The 15,099-nt window shown below is 39.1% G+C and overlaps 1 protein-coding gene across 17 annotated transcripts in view; it reads right to left on the bottom strand.

Moving 5' to 3' along the window:
• The window catches only part of FOXP1 (forkhead box P1), a 513,657-nt gene that overhangs the window by 210,059 nt on the left and 288,499 nt on the right, over window positions 1-15,099 (bottom strand). For 16 of the 17 annotated variants that reach the window (XR_014165850.1, XM_081901936.1, XM_081901945.1 and 13 more), the window contains one exon: window positions 9,214-9,395. Coding sequence is in view for 15 of the 17 variants with exons in the window: in XM_081901936.1 (XP_081758062.1) it covers window positions 9,214-9,384 (171 nt within the window). In the remaining 2 variants the exon portion in view is untranslated. Of the gene's footprint in view, window positions 1-9,213; window positions 9,396-15,099 lie in introns of those variants that run through there. The other variant, XM_081901940.1, reaches the window with a different exon arrangement.

The raw sequence follows: 15,099 nt of genomic DNA, 5'->3' as shown, positions 1-15,099 counted from the left end.
CTCAGGAACACAAATGATTTGAAACAACAAAACGTGATATAAAGTATTAAAAATACAGCAGCAGTAGACATTAAAACCCAATACAGCTATAAAGTGAATGCTAAAAAGCAATTGTAAAACATGGCCTGGGTGCACTAAAGAAAAGTATTTACTTGGCACTGAAACGAGATCAACATCGGTACTGCACAAGTTTCTCTTAGGATAGCATACTAAGTGCAAGTTTCCATGACTGATAAAGCCCTCTCTCCCCAGTCACGACCTACCTAACGTCAGATGGAGACTCAGAGAAGCACTACTCATGATGAACAATGGGTTTTGGGAGACCTAGGCAGAAAAAAGGGCCTTTCAAGCAGGGAGGACCTCTTTTAGGGCTTTATAGCTAATGAGAGCTGGACTGCTGGAAGGCTGATCGCCGAAGAATTGATGCTTTTGAATTATGGTGCTGGAGGAGACTCTTGAGAGTCCCATGGACTGCAAGAAGATCAAAGCTATCCATTCTTAGGGAAATCAGCCCTGAGTGCTCACTGGAAGGACAGATCCTGAATCTGAGGCTCTAATACTTTGGCCACCTCAGGAGAAGAGAAGACTCCCTGGGAAAGACCCTGATGTTGGGGAAAGATTGAGGGCACAAGGAGAAGGGGACGACAGAGGATGAGATGGTTGGACAGTGTTCTTGAAGCCACCAGCATGAGTTTGACCAAACTGCAGGAGGCAGTGGAAGACAGGAGTGCCTGGCGTGCTCTGGTCCATGGGGTCATGAAGAGTCGGACACGACTAAATGACTAAACAACAATTGCAAGCTAATGAACAGCATTTTGAATTGTCTGTGGAAACAGTCCAGCAGCCAGTTTAAGTACTGCCTGGATACATTCTATGTAGCTGGTCCCTGTTAGAAGCCTAGCAGCTGAATTGCATATTAACTGAAGTATCCAGTCTTCAAGGCAGCCCCACAGACAATGCATCTGAGAATTTACCAGGCCTTAGATGAAACTCTCAATAGTGGGAAGTGTGGTGGTGTTCACCTAACCTTTGTATTACACCAACCTTAATGCTGCCTTGTTTCTCCCAGTAATCTGCAACATGACTAATGAGAGGTCAAGGGAGCAACACAGCTCCCCACCCACCCACAAAGTCCACTGCCCGGTTATACTATAGCAGGTATGGGGAAACTGGGAAATTGGCCCAAGCAAGTATGGCCAATGCTCAAGGACAAGGGGAGTTTTAGTCCAGCAACAAGTAGATGGCCACAGGTTCCCGAACTCTGACCTGTAATTTCCATATGACATGGGAAATGATCTCCTGTAATTATTTAAGATCAAACTGAGCAAACCATTCTGTAATAATATATTTGATGTAACTTAAAAGTACCCCCTCAGTTTACATAGCTTACATTCATAGGTGCTTTTTTATGGGTGTAACCTATGCTGGGCAGTATCTTTAACTCATTCTTATTTTCATGAGAAAGATGATTGGAAAATGTATATTTTAAAAAAGGGAAGTGTGGGGGAGGGGAGAATATGTCTATGAAAATGTAGCGTAGAAAAAAAACTTACAAACCCCTGCATTTTCACCTATTATTAGGAACTTCAAATATAATAAATACTGACAAGCTTTCTTTCACTTCTCTATTACCATCATATTTTCCTTTAATGGTTTAAATTAACTCTTTAAAAGTTTTCACAGTTGTTTTTCTTTCTTTTTAAAGGGGAAATGCATCCTTTGAAAATATTCAATACATGGCTCCAAACATGTGAACACACCTTATACCTACACAGATAAAAATACAAAATGAAAACTCTGATTGTAGCCTCAAGCCTTGATAGTGTCAATGTAGTACAAATAAGATAAAAGGGCATTTTTTTATAAAAAAAAAAAATCTACCTAATGGACTGTGCTTTTTACTGAAATAAATCAGAGATCTTAAAAACAAAAAGAGACAAAAACAGTATCTACCTTAATGCGATTTTTAATTTCTGTCATTGTGCTGCTTTTATATTTCTAAGTTCTCTGAGACAGAATCTCTCCTGAGAAGCAAAAGACATTTTACACACATTTTTCTATCTACTGAAAGAGGTATATTGTGCCCTTCAGTGAACATAAAATTGATATTATCAGGTCTTAGTTTATATACCACTACTTAACCTTCAGATTAAAAGTTATTAGATTTGAATGACTAAAAAGATATCATGTTACCTTCCCTTCAACATCGAGTGATCAGAAAACTTGAGGGGTAAAGGCAAGTGCAGTAAGACTGCTTTGCTGGTACAATTCCCCATCCACTTCCATGTACCTGCGTTGCCCAAAGGCATGGAAGGGTCTGCTTTGCAAGCGCATAACTGGAAACAATGATGGAAGGAACAAATTCCTTTCTGTTGTCAAAGTGGGTAATGGTTCCCTCTCAAATTATTCACTACCGGAAAAGCAATCCCACTCATGAAAACCCAACAACAAAAATATACTCTAGAGCCAGCCCTGAAGAATGTATGGGGAGAAAAGATTCCTTCACATCATCAACAACCATTTCAGTCACAAGGAAAAGTTAGTGAGTGAAAACTGGTCCTCCAAGTTACTTAATCTGCCCATAAAAGGGGTGAGGGGAAGGTGATTATTCCACCCCCTTCTCTCCCCTAAACTTCAGGCAAACCTAAAGAATAGGATGGGCTGTGGGAGAAGGGAGAGATCATGGGAAAACAGAGAGAGGCACCTTTTCTGACCATAAACACTGACAGGAGAGTTCTTTCAAGGGGTAATGCCTAGGGAGGAGATGGTGTGAAAGTCACCTTCCATCCACCTCCTTCAGTGGGCACATATTTGGATCCAGCCCTAAATCTCTGACTGCCCTCACCTCCAGCAACTAATCCCCAGTCTTAACCATGACTTTGCTGTGCCTTTGGCCTCATTTACTACATCAAAAACTTTATCTCCTCCCTACACAATTTGGTAGTGGCTGGGTATGACAATATATCGTGTATCTTCTGAATTAACTTCTTTATTCAAATATATTCTGCAACTTCAAGACTTGAATGTCACCTCTGCAAAATTCATGAACATAGAATCCAGATAGTGCTCCTTTTTTTGGACAAATTATCCACAGAATGTCCCTGAAATCTATGAATGGGACAGTGTTAAATATTGAACATTACATTCAGTAGGACTTATGACATGTGCAATGTGTACACACACACTTACTTCCAGCCTTAAAGTTATGGAAAAGTAAGAGTATGCCAGATTATTCATTATTACTTTAGGGGTGTGTCAATGAAACATCATGCACACAACTTCATTTGTATTGTTCTGAACTAATCCATGAGTACACATATTAAGGCAGATATTTAACTTAAGTTTTCAAAACAACATGAGTTCATAACCACATCAAGCTGCAGTTCAAACACAAAACAATGAAAGAAACAGTTTCCTACATGAAGTGTTATTTCTCTGCGTAAACTTTCATCTTGTTCCTCTATGCACTGCTTGCATATGTAACTATTCTATGTTGTCATAAAAGCACTCGTCTCCTAACCATTTTATCAAGCAATGTGAACACTACCTAAAAATATATACTCCAGGGAAATGATAATATTTACATCAGGGGTAGGCAACCTAAGGCCCATGGGCCGGATGTGACCCAATTGCCATCTCAATCTGGCCCACGGCCGTTTCGGGAATCAGTGTGTTTTTACATGAGTAGAATGTGTCCTTTTATTTAAAATGCACCTCTGGGTTATTTGTGGGGCATGGGAATTTGTTCATTTTTTTTTTCAAAATATAGTCTGGCCCAACACATGGTCAGAGAGACGGTAGACCGGCCCATGGCTGAAAAAGGTTGCTGACCCCCGATTTACATTATACATACACTACCAATTTTGCCAGCTGACCACTAGCTTGCCAATAAATGCAAACACACTTGCAAAATATCTGTGCACATCTGTCCACATAATGACCTTTTCCTCTTGCCATTCTGGCAAATAAATCTGCAACCAGCGTAGCTTAACCCATCCACAAAGCACGGGCTCCTAAATGTTAAAAAGAATGTTGGATTGAGTTTGTCGCCATTTAAATCTATGGCATCAAAGCGGAACAGTTTATCATTGAAAAGAAGTTTGTGTTTCTGCTGCTGAGCCACACAGCTTTTCAGGCCTTCCTATTATAATGCCTACTCCAATTTCTCCACCTCTCCTTTTTGAAACCATAACAATACTTAATGATCCAAATACCTGACTAGCTGTAAAACAACCATTTTAAATAACAGATGTTTCCCTAAAACTTTGCAAGAACTGAGAAAGGAAACTTGTCCAAATATTATGGCCAATGCTAGATATTTTTAAAGCAACTGAAAGCTGCGTGCCTCCGTACATGCACAAAAATCCCAACCAGAATTCTAAGCTTTGTTATTATCATGGTCATATTTTCTGTGGTCCAGCATGACCTAAAACAGCCAGCCATGCTGATCTTTTAATACATACTTCATAGGATGTGATGCTTCCCTCCAGCAATTTGATGCTCCCAGAACACTCTGAGGCATCTCATTTCCTTGTCAAAGCTTCTGTCCTGTTCTCCAGTGTCTAAGCTTCACATCTTTCTAAGAACAAGGAGCTCCCCTAGGCTACTCCAGTCTTCAACATGGGTAGCCTCACTCATGATTCAATTATCTACTGAAGGCTTCATTGGGATGTGTGGTGACCAACATTATTGTTGCTACTGAGTTACTGTAGGCTGATTATTCTCAACATTTATAACAAAGGCAGATTCTGACAAAATATATTAAAAAATTGTCCAGTAGCACCTTAGAGACCAGCTAAGTTTGTTCTCAGTATAAGCTTTCGTGTGCATGCACACTTCTTCAGATATACTGAGTCACCAGACGCTTATATATAGTGGGAGGGTAGTGGGAGATTGGCGATTGTCTCAATGGGTATGGTAAACCTGTTGACGACTGTTAACGACTGCAATTAGTCCTACAGGAAAAAGCAAGGGGTAGTATGCAGATGATTAGCCTATGTAATGAGACAGGAATCCAATATCTCTATTAAGACCAGGTCTCTCCATAGTTTTCAGTTTAGTGGTAAATTGTAATTCAGCAACTTCTCTTTCAAGTCTGTTTCTGTAGTGTAGTGGTTATCATGTTCGAGCTGGTTATCTGTAGTGTAGTGGTTATCACGTTCTAACTTGTTTTCCGCAGTGTAGTGGTTATCACGTCCGAACTGGTTTTCCATAGTGTAGTGGTTATCACGTTCGAGCTGGTTTTCTGTAGTGTAGTGGTTATCACGTTCTAACTTGTTTTCCGCAGTGTAGTGGTTATCACATCCAAACTGTTTTTCCGTAGTGTAGTGGTTATCACGTTCTAACTGGTTTTCTGTAGGGTAGTGGTTATCACGTTCGAACTGGTTTTCTGTAGTGTAGTGGTTATCACGTCCGAACTGGTTTTCCGTAGTGTAGTGGTTATCACGTTCGAACTGGTTTTCTGTAGGGTAGTGGTTATCACGTTCACCTCACACACGAAAGGTCCCCGGTTCAAAACCGGGCAGAAACAGCCTTACATGCAGATTCTGACATTACACATTCAAAATACGGTACACACACCGATAATGTGTGTTTAAATGTCATGTAGGAAGCATCTGTTTTCAAGCGAAGAACGACACTGACTCCAGAAAATGTAAATCTTTGCTAGAGGCAGGTATGCAGATCATCCTACCCAGATGGCATTTGCTTGCAAGAGTTGTGTTCACACATGGCTTTTCAAAAGTAACGCCTGAAGCTGAACAGATCCTCTCCCTTCTCAACCACATAGATTTCAGATTTAATCTCCTCCCTCTTACTCCCTCACATTATTCAGAAACATCCAATCTTGCCAATATTTTACTTTTCTGTTCATTCTTTCCCTTTTGGATCTATTTTTAAGCATTTGCTCTTCATGCAATGCAAGGTATTTTTTAAAAACAGATATTTGTAATGGCGTAAAACATGTCACCATATGATCAAGGTGACATGGTCAGCTACTCTACAGCTAAGGACTCTCCCTTTCTTTAGCCCAAGTTTTTAGCATGATAGACACAAGTAAAGTAGGGATGAACTGAGATAAGCTCCTCTTTATAGAGAAGTACACACCTCTCTTTCTTTTTTGTTCATAGCAAATATGCATGCCCCCGCATGTGCAAGGAACACTGGAATGCAGAGCTTTCCCATGAATAACTTCTACATATGTGCTTAAAAGTTTGTCACTGTTCATGTTAAATATCATCTTATGACACAAGACTGAGTACCCACTAAACCTTTCCTTTATGTGCTTTGTACATATACGCCCCAAATTTCAGCGAAGCGCTATGAATAGCATGTATCTTATTTATTTAATTCATTTGTGTTTTACAGCTTTATACCTTGCAAATGAACATATTTCACTGGGATATCATTTATGTAGCTTGTATTTCCTTACTTTGCACAAAATAATAACCAAATTGTACCTGTCGCTGTGCTTTCTAGGTTGTATGGAAAAACAGGTATACTGTACTTCTGAAATTTAGTCTTTCATTTTTTTCCTTAGCGGAATATGGTACTCCCCTCAAGGACATGGCTCTCTCATTTAGCTTAACCACACAGGTACACCACAATCCCATTCAAGAAAATTTAAGCCACAGCAACAAGTTGCTATAAAAGCATTATGCTTAGTTGCTGTTCAAGGCTGCGTGTTCACCCAGCCATTGTCATTGGTATGTGCCAATCCAGGGAGGGAGGGTGGAGTGACATCAATTCACTGGATAAAATTATTAAAAATATATATTAATGAAGCTGGTTCTTATGCAGCCATACACCCCTTAGGAATCATTGCAGGTAGCCTACAAAGAAGAACAAGGTACTTGACAGAGAACCAAATCAGAAGTATCCTTCACTGATACTTCAGACAATGCAATACAGTTGTCAAAAAGAAGAGGAGAAATGAAGAATTTACATTGCAATGCTGTCAGGAAACAGCAGTTCTACTTAACAGCCATTCAGATTTATTGAATGAGCATTTTATAGCAAGCATTCTGTTAAGTGACCCGAGAGCATATGTTGTATAGGGAGAAACAACTAAACAGTATGCTGCATGCTTGCTGTAGCTGTTTGAAAACAACTTTTTTTTTCTTTTTCCGCATTAACAGTACCTAGAAACAGTATCTGGAAACCACAGCCATCAAATACACTGTGATACAGTTTTTGAGGATTGTTTGGATAGTATGCTCATTTATAAACAAACAAACAAAATACACATGCACACATGTTTAGTATGGATGTGTGATTAAACTAGCAAGTTGTTTGCTTCATAAAAGAAAATTCTATGACAAAAGAAAAAGGGAAGTGTTTGGAGACCTACGGACAAGACTATAAACCAAAGGTGACTTTATATAAGCCAAACGCAAAACAGACAGTTATAACTAGGTATGAACTAAATACTCATTCCTTTACATTCCATTAAATTCATCTCCTTGAAAGGCACTCCCGCCTCTCCTTGTGCATTCAGGTAGGTTGCTGCTGAGTGACGTGATAAAATGCATATAATGATTAAGGTATTACTTCACTCAGCAGTGACCCCTCTGGTTCCTTATGGTGTGGTCTTGATTATAGGGAGGTTAGAAGGTGGTAGCCATGATGTTGATGAATATTTGGTGAAAAGAGAAATGGCAAATTTATGTAATACAATTTTTGGATCTCTGAGCTGCCAGATACTCCATTAGAATGTATTATCATGCTGCTGTGGAAGTTATAAGATGGCTTTTTGTTATTTCAAAGTATTAACTTATTTCATTTGTTGCTGTGTATTTTTTTTTTTTAATGGTAACTAGTCTGTGATTTTGTATGAAGAGCAATATAGAAATGTGTACCAGCAAAAACAGATTGGAAAGAAGCAAAAGGTTTAGAAAAATGCAGATACACTAACAATGGAATTAGCTCATTTTGCTGTGAAGTCTCTTGGAGAAGAAGGCTTTTGTGTACAGTGTAGTTCCAACATATTTTACTGTTCTTATTCTCTTTCACTGTCCTATATTAATCAAAGCTGTAACCCCTGTTGTCTTTGCACTACGATTCAGAATGTGCCCCTGGCGAAGAATGAGGGAAAAGTCAACAGGAATTAAGTTTCAGTGCAACTGTTTACTCAACTGTGGCCTGCACTTATTGAAATTTTATCCATGGTTTTGTATGACTACTGCAGTAATGAATTCAGCATGGCTGTGATTTTCTCACTGATTGTATTCTCACTTCAAATAAGAGACCCACAGTAAGAAAACGGCTGAAATAACTGTCTATTGCATTTAACATCATGTGACTCTCAAAACAGCTAAACTGTAGTGGAATTATGTTGTGTGCGTTTTTTCCAAGGGGGGAGAAGTAGCAACATTGGCTGACTAGAATGTGTTTTCAACTCCTGTTTTCTACTGTACAACTACCTGCTGACAAGAGCATCATGTGCTCTGAAAAGTATTTACAAAGCTGCCAAATAACTTACTTAAAATACTTCAAGAATACATTCAGCATTACAGGAGACCAAGGTTGTAGTGACACACAGAACCCTCAGAGGCCCACACCTTATTCTTTTTAATGACCCACATTATGAAAGCTTGTTTTAAAAAGTACAATTATGATTCATTTCCCCCGATTCCAATATTACAGATAAATACAACATGACTTTCCTATTTAAATGTATTTTTAAATCTTTTATTGATAGACTTGATCATAATGGGAAAAAATCCAACACTGCTCTATGGACTTCCCTCACACAAGAGGACTTCTCCTTTCTCTCTTTCCCCAATATATCCCTTCCAGAGCAGATTCTGGGCACATATGGGGGTCTGCAGGGAAGGAAGGAGGAAAACCGGAAATCCCATTGTGTAAGGAGACGTCCGTTCCCAGTTGCATATGGATACCACCAGATTTCATCTAACCTTATTTCGTTGTATAAGTGCACATTCACAAATTTTGTCCTAAACATTATTTTGTACAGTCATCAATGGACGACAGACTCAGGCTATGAACTCTTGATCTTTCTGACAAGAGTATCGAAAAAGTAATTCCGATAGGATAAATGAAACATCCATTTTACATTTGCCCTACAGGACATAAACCACAGGTAAAAACCTAGTTTCTGTAAGTTTCTTATTTTGCTGGAAAATGCCACCATCTTTTTACATGGTCAGGTCTTCTCCCCCTGCTCCCTCCAGGTAGTGAAATCTGAATATGTACCTGCTGCTGTTGAAGGTGGGCTAGGTCTGCTGCACCAATTTCCACTGAAGGTGTCTCTCCGTTTGATCTCGCTTCCCGTAGGCTGCACTCTAGTATATGGCTACCAGCGCTTGCTCCATTCTGAATGGCTGAACCGTTACTTTTTGTCTCAGTCCCAGATTCTTGCATCATGACTCAAAAACCTGAAATAATTCAATGGAGGGAAAAGGGAGAATAAAGCAGCTGTTGAAACACTTGTACATTAAGATATATCTTGTTTTTTTAAAGCTTGCCGTAGCTGTAAACATTTAACCTTTCCCTTCGTACAATTTGTGCTTTCATTAATGGTTCAAGCCACCAGTTTATGTTTATTTGTTAGTATAGCTATATCATCAGTAAATTCTTTTTTCTAAATATAGCAGCATTTACTCAACAGCTCCCCCCCCCCCCAGATATATCTGCAGATGTAGATATGCAAGCTCTAGAATTCGATTTCTTTAATTGCACCTGAACACTTCACTTAAAACCTATAATACATTCTACATGGTACATTATGAAATATATATATATATGCAACAGGATGCTTGCCAGCTTGCTGTAGGAGGATGTTGTGGGCGACAGACTTGAAAAAGAGCACATACATACTCAGATGCAAAGCATCACCTATCATCCACACCTTAGGCGTAGGGCATTGCCCCCATCCTAGGGGCTGTCCTTTGGAATAAACAGTATCAGAGCCCTAGTGAAAGCCACCCTCTTAAACAGCCATGAAAAGGAGGCCTGGTTATCGGAAATGGATGACAACCCAAGCCAAACAACAACTATTTATTTTCACAGTTGAGCTACGCTCACCTGGGAAACGAAGACACCTGAGAGCCACTAGTGAATTTGAACATTTAAATGTGAATAATGTGGGCAAATAAAACTAGTATCCAAGTTGTATTACTTGAGAAACAACTGGTTAAGGGCTTTGTCCAGCATCTGCAATAATACCCAGCTCTAACTCCTGATTCAAACTAAAGGCAGAAAAAGCTTCCTAAGGACACTCCTCCGCCCCCTTTTTAACATTATACTGGCAGGATGGGAACTGATGCAGTGGAGTTCCTTTCCATGTGTTCTGAGTAACTTGAGAAACTCTGGACCACAGGGAATAGCAACTCCCTACACCTTGCCGACAAAGGTCTGTATAGTTAAAGCTATGGTTTTCCCAGTAGTGATGTATGGAAGTGAGAGCTGGACCATAAAGAAGGCTGATCGCCGAAGAATTGATGCTTCTGAATTATGGTGCTGGAGGAGACTCTTGAGAGTCCCAAGATCAAACCTATCCATTCTTAAGGAAATCAGCCCTGACTGCTCACTGGAAGGACAGATCCTGAAGCTGAGGCTCCAATATTTTGGCCACCTCATGAGAAGAGAAGACTCCCTGGAAAAGACCCTGATGTTGGGAAAGATGGAGGGCACAAGAAGAAGGGGACGACAGAGGACGAGATGGTTGGACCGTGTTCTCGAAGCTACAAACATGAGTCTGACCAAACTGCAGGAAGCAGTGGAAGACAGGAGTGCCTGGTGTGCTCTGGTCCATGGGGTCATGAAGAGTCAGACATGACTAAACGACTAAACAACAACAAAATGGAGAGAAGGCATACTCTTTATGAGTTAATTAAACAGCTTCTGAGGGATGCAAGAAGGGAAAATCTGCTCTTAACTGAAGAGAAAAGGGAGAAAATTAGGAATAACTGTTATTCAATGAAGGCATTATGGCGTAATTATCATCTAGAACAAAAAGTAGAAGTGATTCAAATAGAATAAAACAGTTGCTAAAAATCTGGCTGATCGATGTATGAAACGATAGAACTTTTACAAGCTTCGTAAATTGAATCATTTGTGGAGCTCTTAAACAGTAGCCCTTCCCCAGCTCTTAAAACAGAGGCAAAATATTCTGAGGGTGGGGTGGGGAGATCACGCCAGGCAGAATGTATTTTTTTAAAATTGCCACACACCTTAAAGTTATAAGGTCCCTCTGATAGTCTGAATCGTGGAGGACTATACTCCTTTCTTTTCCTACACCTAAAGCACCTTTGTCCATACAGAGCAATTCTCCCTCCTATCCCCGGTTATTGGTGTAGTTCCTTCAATCTCATTATTCCACCTTTCATCATTTTTAATTGTTTTATTAATATGGATTTATAGATTTTAATTGTTTTTCTGATGATTTGCTAATTATTCCATATGATTCTTTGTTTGTGATGTTCTATTACGTTATTGTTATTTATTGTTTGCAAGTCACCTTGTGATTCATTTCAATGAAAAGTGACATCAAAATTTAATACATCAAATCAATCAATCAATCACATATACAATGTTACTGATCAGGATGAATATCACTGGCTCAAAGAAACTGAGGACAGGGGCAGGGTTCAGCCTCTGGTTTTAAAGCTATTAAAACTTTTGATGGGGAAAAGGAGGAATACTTAAATTCTTTAAAATGATGATAAAGAAAGACATTCTGGATAGCATATAAGATAGCAAGGATAGTGGATAGATTGATATTGTTCTTGATTAAGTTGCCTTTGTTTGTGCATTTCAGCCATAAGCACACTGGCTGTCAAAGAAAAGTAAGAAAATATGGTCACTATTAAGACTACTTCCCAGAGAATCACCCAATTTTCATTTCTCACATGGTTATCGCTTTTGAAATCTCAGTGTAATTTCATGAACATTAATGCTCTGTCTCCAAGTCTGCTAAAGATTCTTATTATCAAACATACAAAAGCTAGGCTGTCCATACAGATACAAGCAGTCTCTCTGAGCAACAGCACTGGTGTAAAATTTTGTCAAAACAAAGCCCTTGACTTCTTACATTTGTGAAAGATTTCAAGCTAACAAATAAAATCAGTCTTTATTTCAGGGCAGTTAATTAAGGTTGACCAAGTCAGGCAGAAGTAAATTAACTTAGGTGATCAATTATTTATATGAAGCAGAATAAATGCCCTTAAAGAACTTGGCCCAGTCGTTTAAGGATGTGTAAATTAAACTAAACAGATTTATGTAATATATTTCTATTTCAGCCATTGCTAAAAACGGTTTAAAGCAAGTGATTAAATGGCAAGACCTAGTCACAAAGCCTCAGCCTGTGGTAAGCACACAGGGAAGGCAAAACAACATCTAACCATTTTCTCCACTGAGATTAAACTTGTTGGTGAACATATTAGCAGTCTAGCTTCCGTTTTAAAAATATGTAGAACATTTTGCTAAACATGTGAGGTGTACACAGCTTCAACAATACCATCTATGGTTTTTTTTTGTCAGGAATACTTCTCTGTGCTTAGCTGGAATAAGTTGTAGAGGAAATTAGAGGTGCATGGCCAAAGCTAATCCATTAAGGACTGCTAGCAGGCCCACCATATCTCTATAGTGGCTCTGAGGAGCCTTGTAACAATCACCAACCTCCTCACTGGTAACTTCAATAGGAAAAAAGAAGTTTCAGAAACAAACAGGTTGTACTGCCTACACATTTCCTCCCAGGAAAGACAATGCACTAATACCGGGCTTTCACCTTCAGCGACAAAAAATAATGGTGTCAGCAAGTCAATAAGGAAAAAGTGAAATGCCTTGGCTACTTGTTCTGTGTTGTTGTGCTCCATCCTATATTTCCTCCATCAGACACTCAAGGTGGTGCCCAGTGATATATGATGATGTATGCCAGGCATTGGCAAACTCCAGCCCCCAGATGTTTGGGACTACAATTCCCATCATCCCTAGCTAACAAGACCAACGGTCAGGGATGATGGGAATTGTAGTCCCAAACATCTGGAGGGCCAGAGTTTGCCTATGCCTGATGTATGCTGCGTGTTGAATTTTAAGAGTGTGGTTATTGTTATTGTTGTTGTTGTTGTTGTTGACCCACCCTTCACCTTAGAGTGCCCGGGCAAGTTACAACAATTTAAAATGCAATATTAGAAACAATGAAAAAAACTTACAATTACAAAGAATACAATCCCACAGAATAGGGTGGTCCGAAAAATACACATCTCACGTGTCAAACATAAGGAGGTCTGTATGTAAGGGAGCAATCTTTCAGCTATTTGGTGCCTGAATCTTTTCGGGCTTTAAACACCAACATTAGCACCTTGAATTGGACCTGGAAATGGACTAGCAACCAACCAGATGAGCTGGCAACCCACAATTCAGTAATTCAGTAAAGACTGATTAAGCATCCACTGATGCTCCTGTGCCATAATTTGTCTCTACCCTTCCTAGAATATAGCTGTTGCACGTGAATGTGGACAGGGTCATATTTGTCCCGTTTCTGGAGCAACATGTTGTAGGCATTTTTATGCCATTGACATTAAATCAATTATTTCCTGGGAGGTCGAACAGGGCCTAGTAACTTTGCCAAGCCACAGGTAGAAAACCACAGTCCAGAAACTAAGCCTTATGAGGAATGGTTGAAGGAGCTGGGTATGTTTAGCCTGGATAAGAAGAGAGTGAGAGTAGATGTGATAGGGGGTATTGTTTTGTTGTTTTTGTTTTAACTATTTACTTGTGTTTTGAGCTCATATTTTATCCTGTGAACCGCCCTGAGATCTTGTGATGAATGGTGGTATATAAATCAATCAATCAATCAATCAATCAATCAAATAAATAAATAAATAAATAAAAGCCATCTTCAAATATCTAAAGGGCTGTCACATGGAAGATGAAGCAAGCTCCCCCCCCCTTGCTCCAAAGGGTAGGACCTGAACCAATGGCTTCAGGTTACAAAAAAGGTGCTAAAAGGTTTAAATAATTGACAAAGAGTATCTTAAATTAAAAATATTGGAAAAGTATGAATTAAGAAAAAAGGTGATAATTTGCTGACATTCTAAAGAGTAAAGAATGCAAGGTACGGGAGATGTGAGGAAGTCCGATTGGTCATGTAAAAATATTTTTGAAAGTGGAATTTTTTCTTCATTCTTTAATTGTTTGTTTATTTTTTCTTTTGTAAGCGAACTTTAAATTCCTGTTTGTGTATTTGAAAATCTAATAAAAATATTTATAAAAAAACAAAAACAAAAAAAGAGATTTCAACTAAACATTCAGGGAGGAAACTTTCTGGTAGTCAGAGCTGTTCAGCAGTGAAATGGACTGTCTCAGGAGGTTGTGCACTCTCCTTCCTTGGAGTTTATTAAGCAGAGGTTGGGTGGTCATCTGTCATGGATGTTTTAGTTGAGATTCCTGCATTGCAGGGGTTGAAATGGATGACCCTCTGGGTCCCTTCCAACTCTGCAACTCCATGATTCTATGAACATTTACTATAAGTGACTGGGCAAGATGACCTCTGAAGTGTCATTCTATTCATAGAATCGTACCATTAAATGAAATCTTTTGCATTTTAAAACCAGTTTTGAAATGACAGTGAATCAGTTGGAAGAGCTTTTATATAAGGAAACACATAATATCACAAGGTAAATACTATGTTTATACTTATTTGGAGAAAGACACATGGAAGCCTTCTTAAAGTCTTCTGCCGAACAACTGGATATAATGATAAAGAAATGTTTGTAAAGCTATTAGAAAAGCGCAATAAAAGTTCCACAGCCCAAAGCAGAGAGAAGGATAAGTGCCACACACTTCATCAGATCAGAAGCATCTGATGAAATAAACTCTTGCTAATGCCGTTATAAATTTGTTAGTTTTTAAGACGCCAGGGGACTTGTTGTATCCCCCTTTTTCTGAAAGAAAAACGTATTTCACATTTATCCTTGTACAGAACTAGCAAGATGCCAACAGCCCAGTGCTCAGCAATCTTCTATGCATTGCCAGGAAAATGTCAAAATACTGCTCTGCTATATTATATGCACCTATGCAGACACCCATGTCTGTGTAGCACACATGCACAGACACACACACACCCTACTTCTTTTT

The sequence above is a fragment of the Podarcis melisellensis genome (assembly GCF_964234715.1).
Source record: "Podarcis melisellensis genome assembly, chromosome: 2".
NCBI lineage: Eukaryota > Metazoa > Chordata > Lepidosauria > Squamata > Lacertidae > Podarcis > Podarcis melisellensis.
The sequence above is the reverse complement of the archived record's forward strand: the minus strand, read 5'-3'. Positions and strand labels throughout refer to the sequence as shown.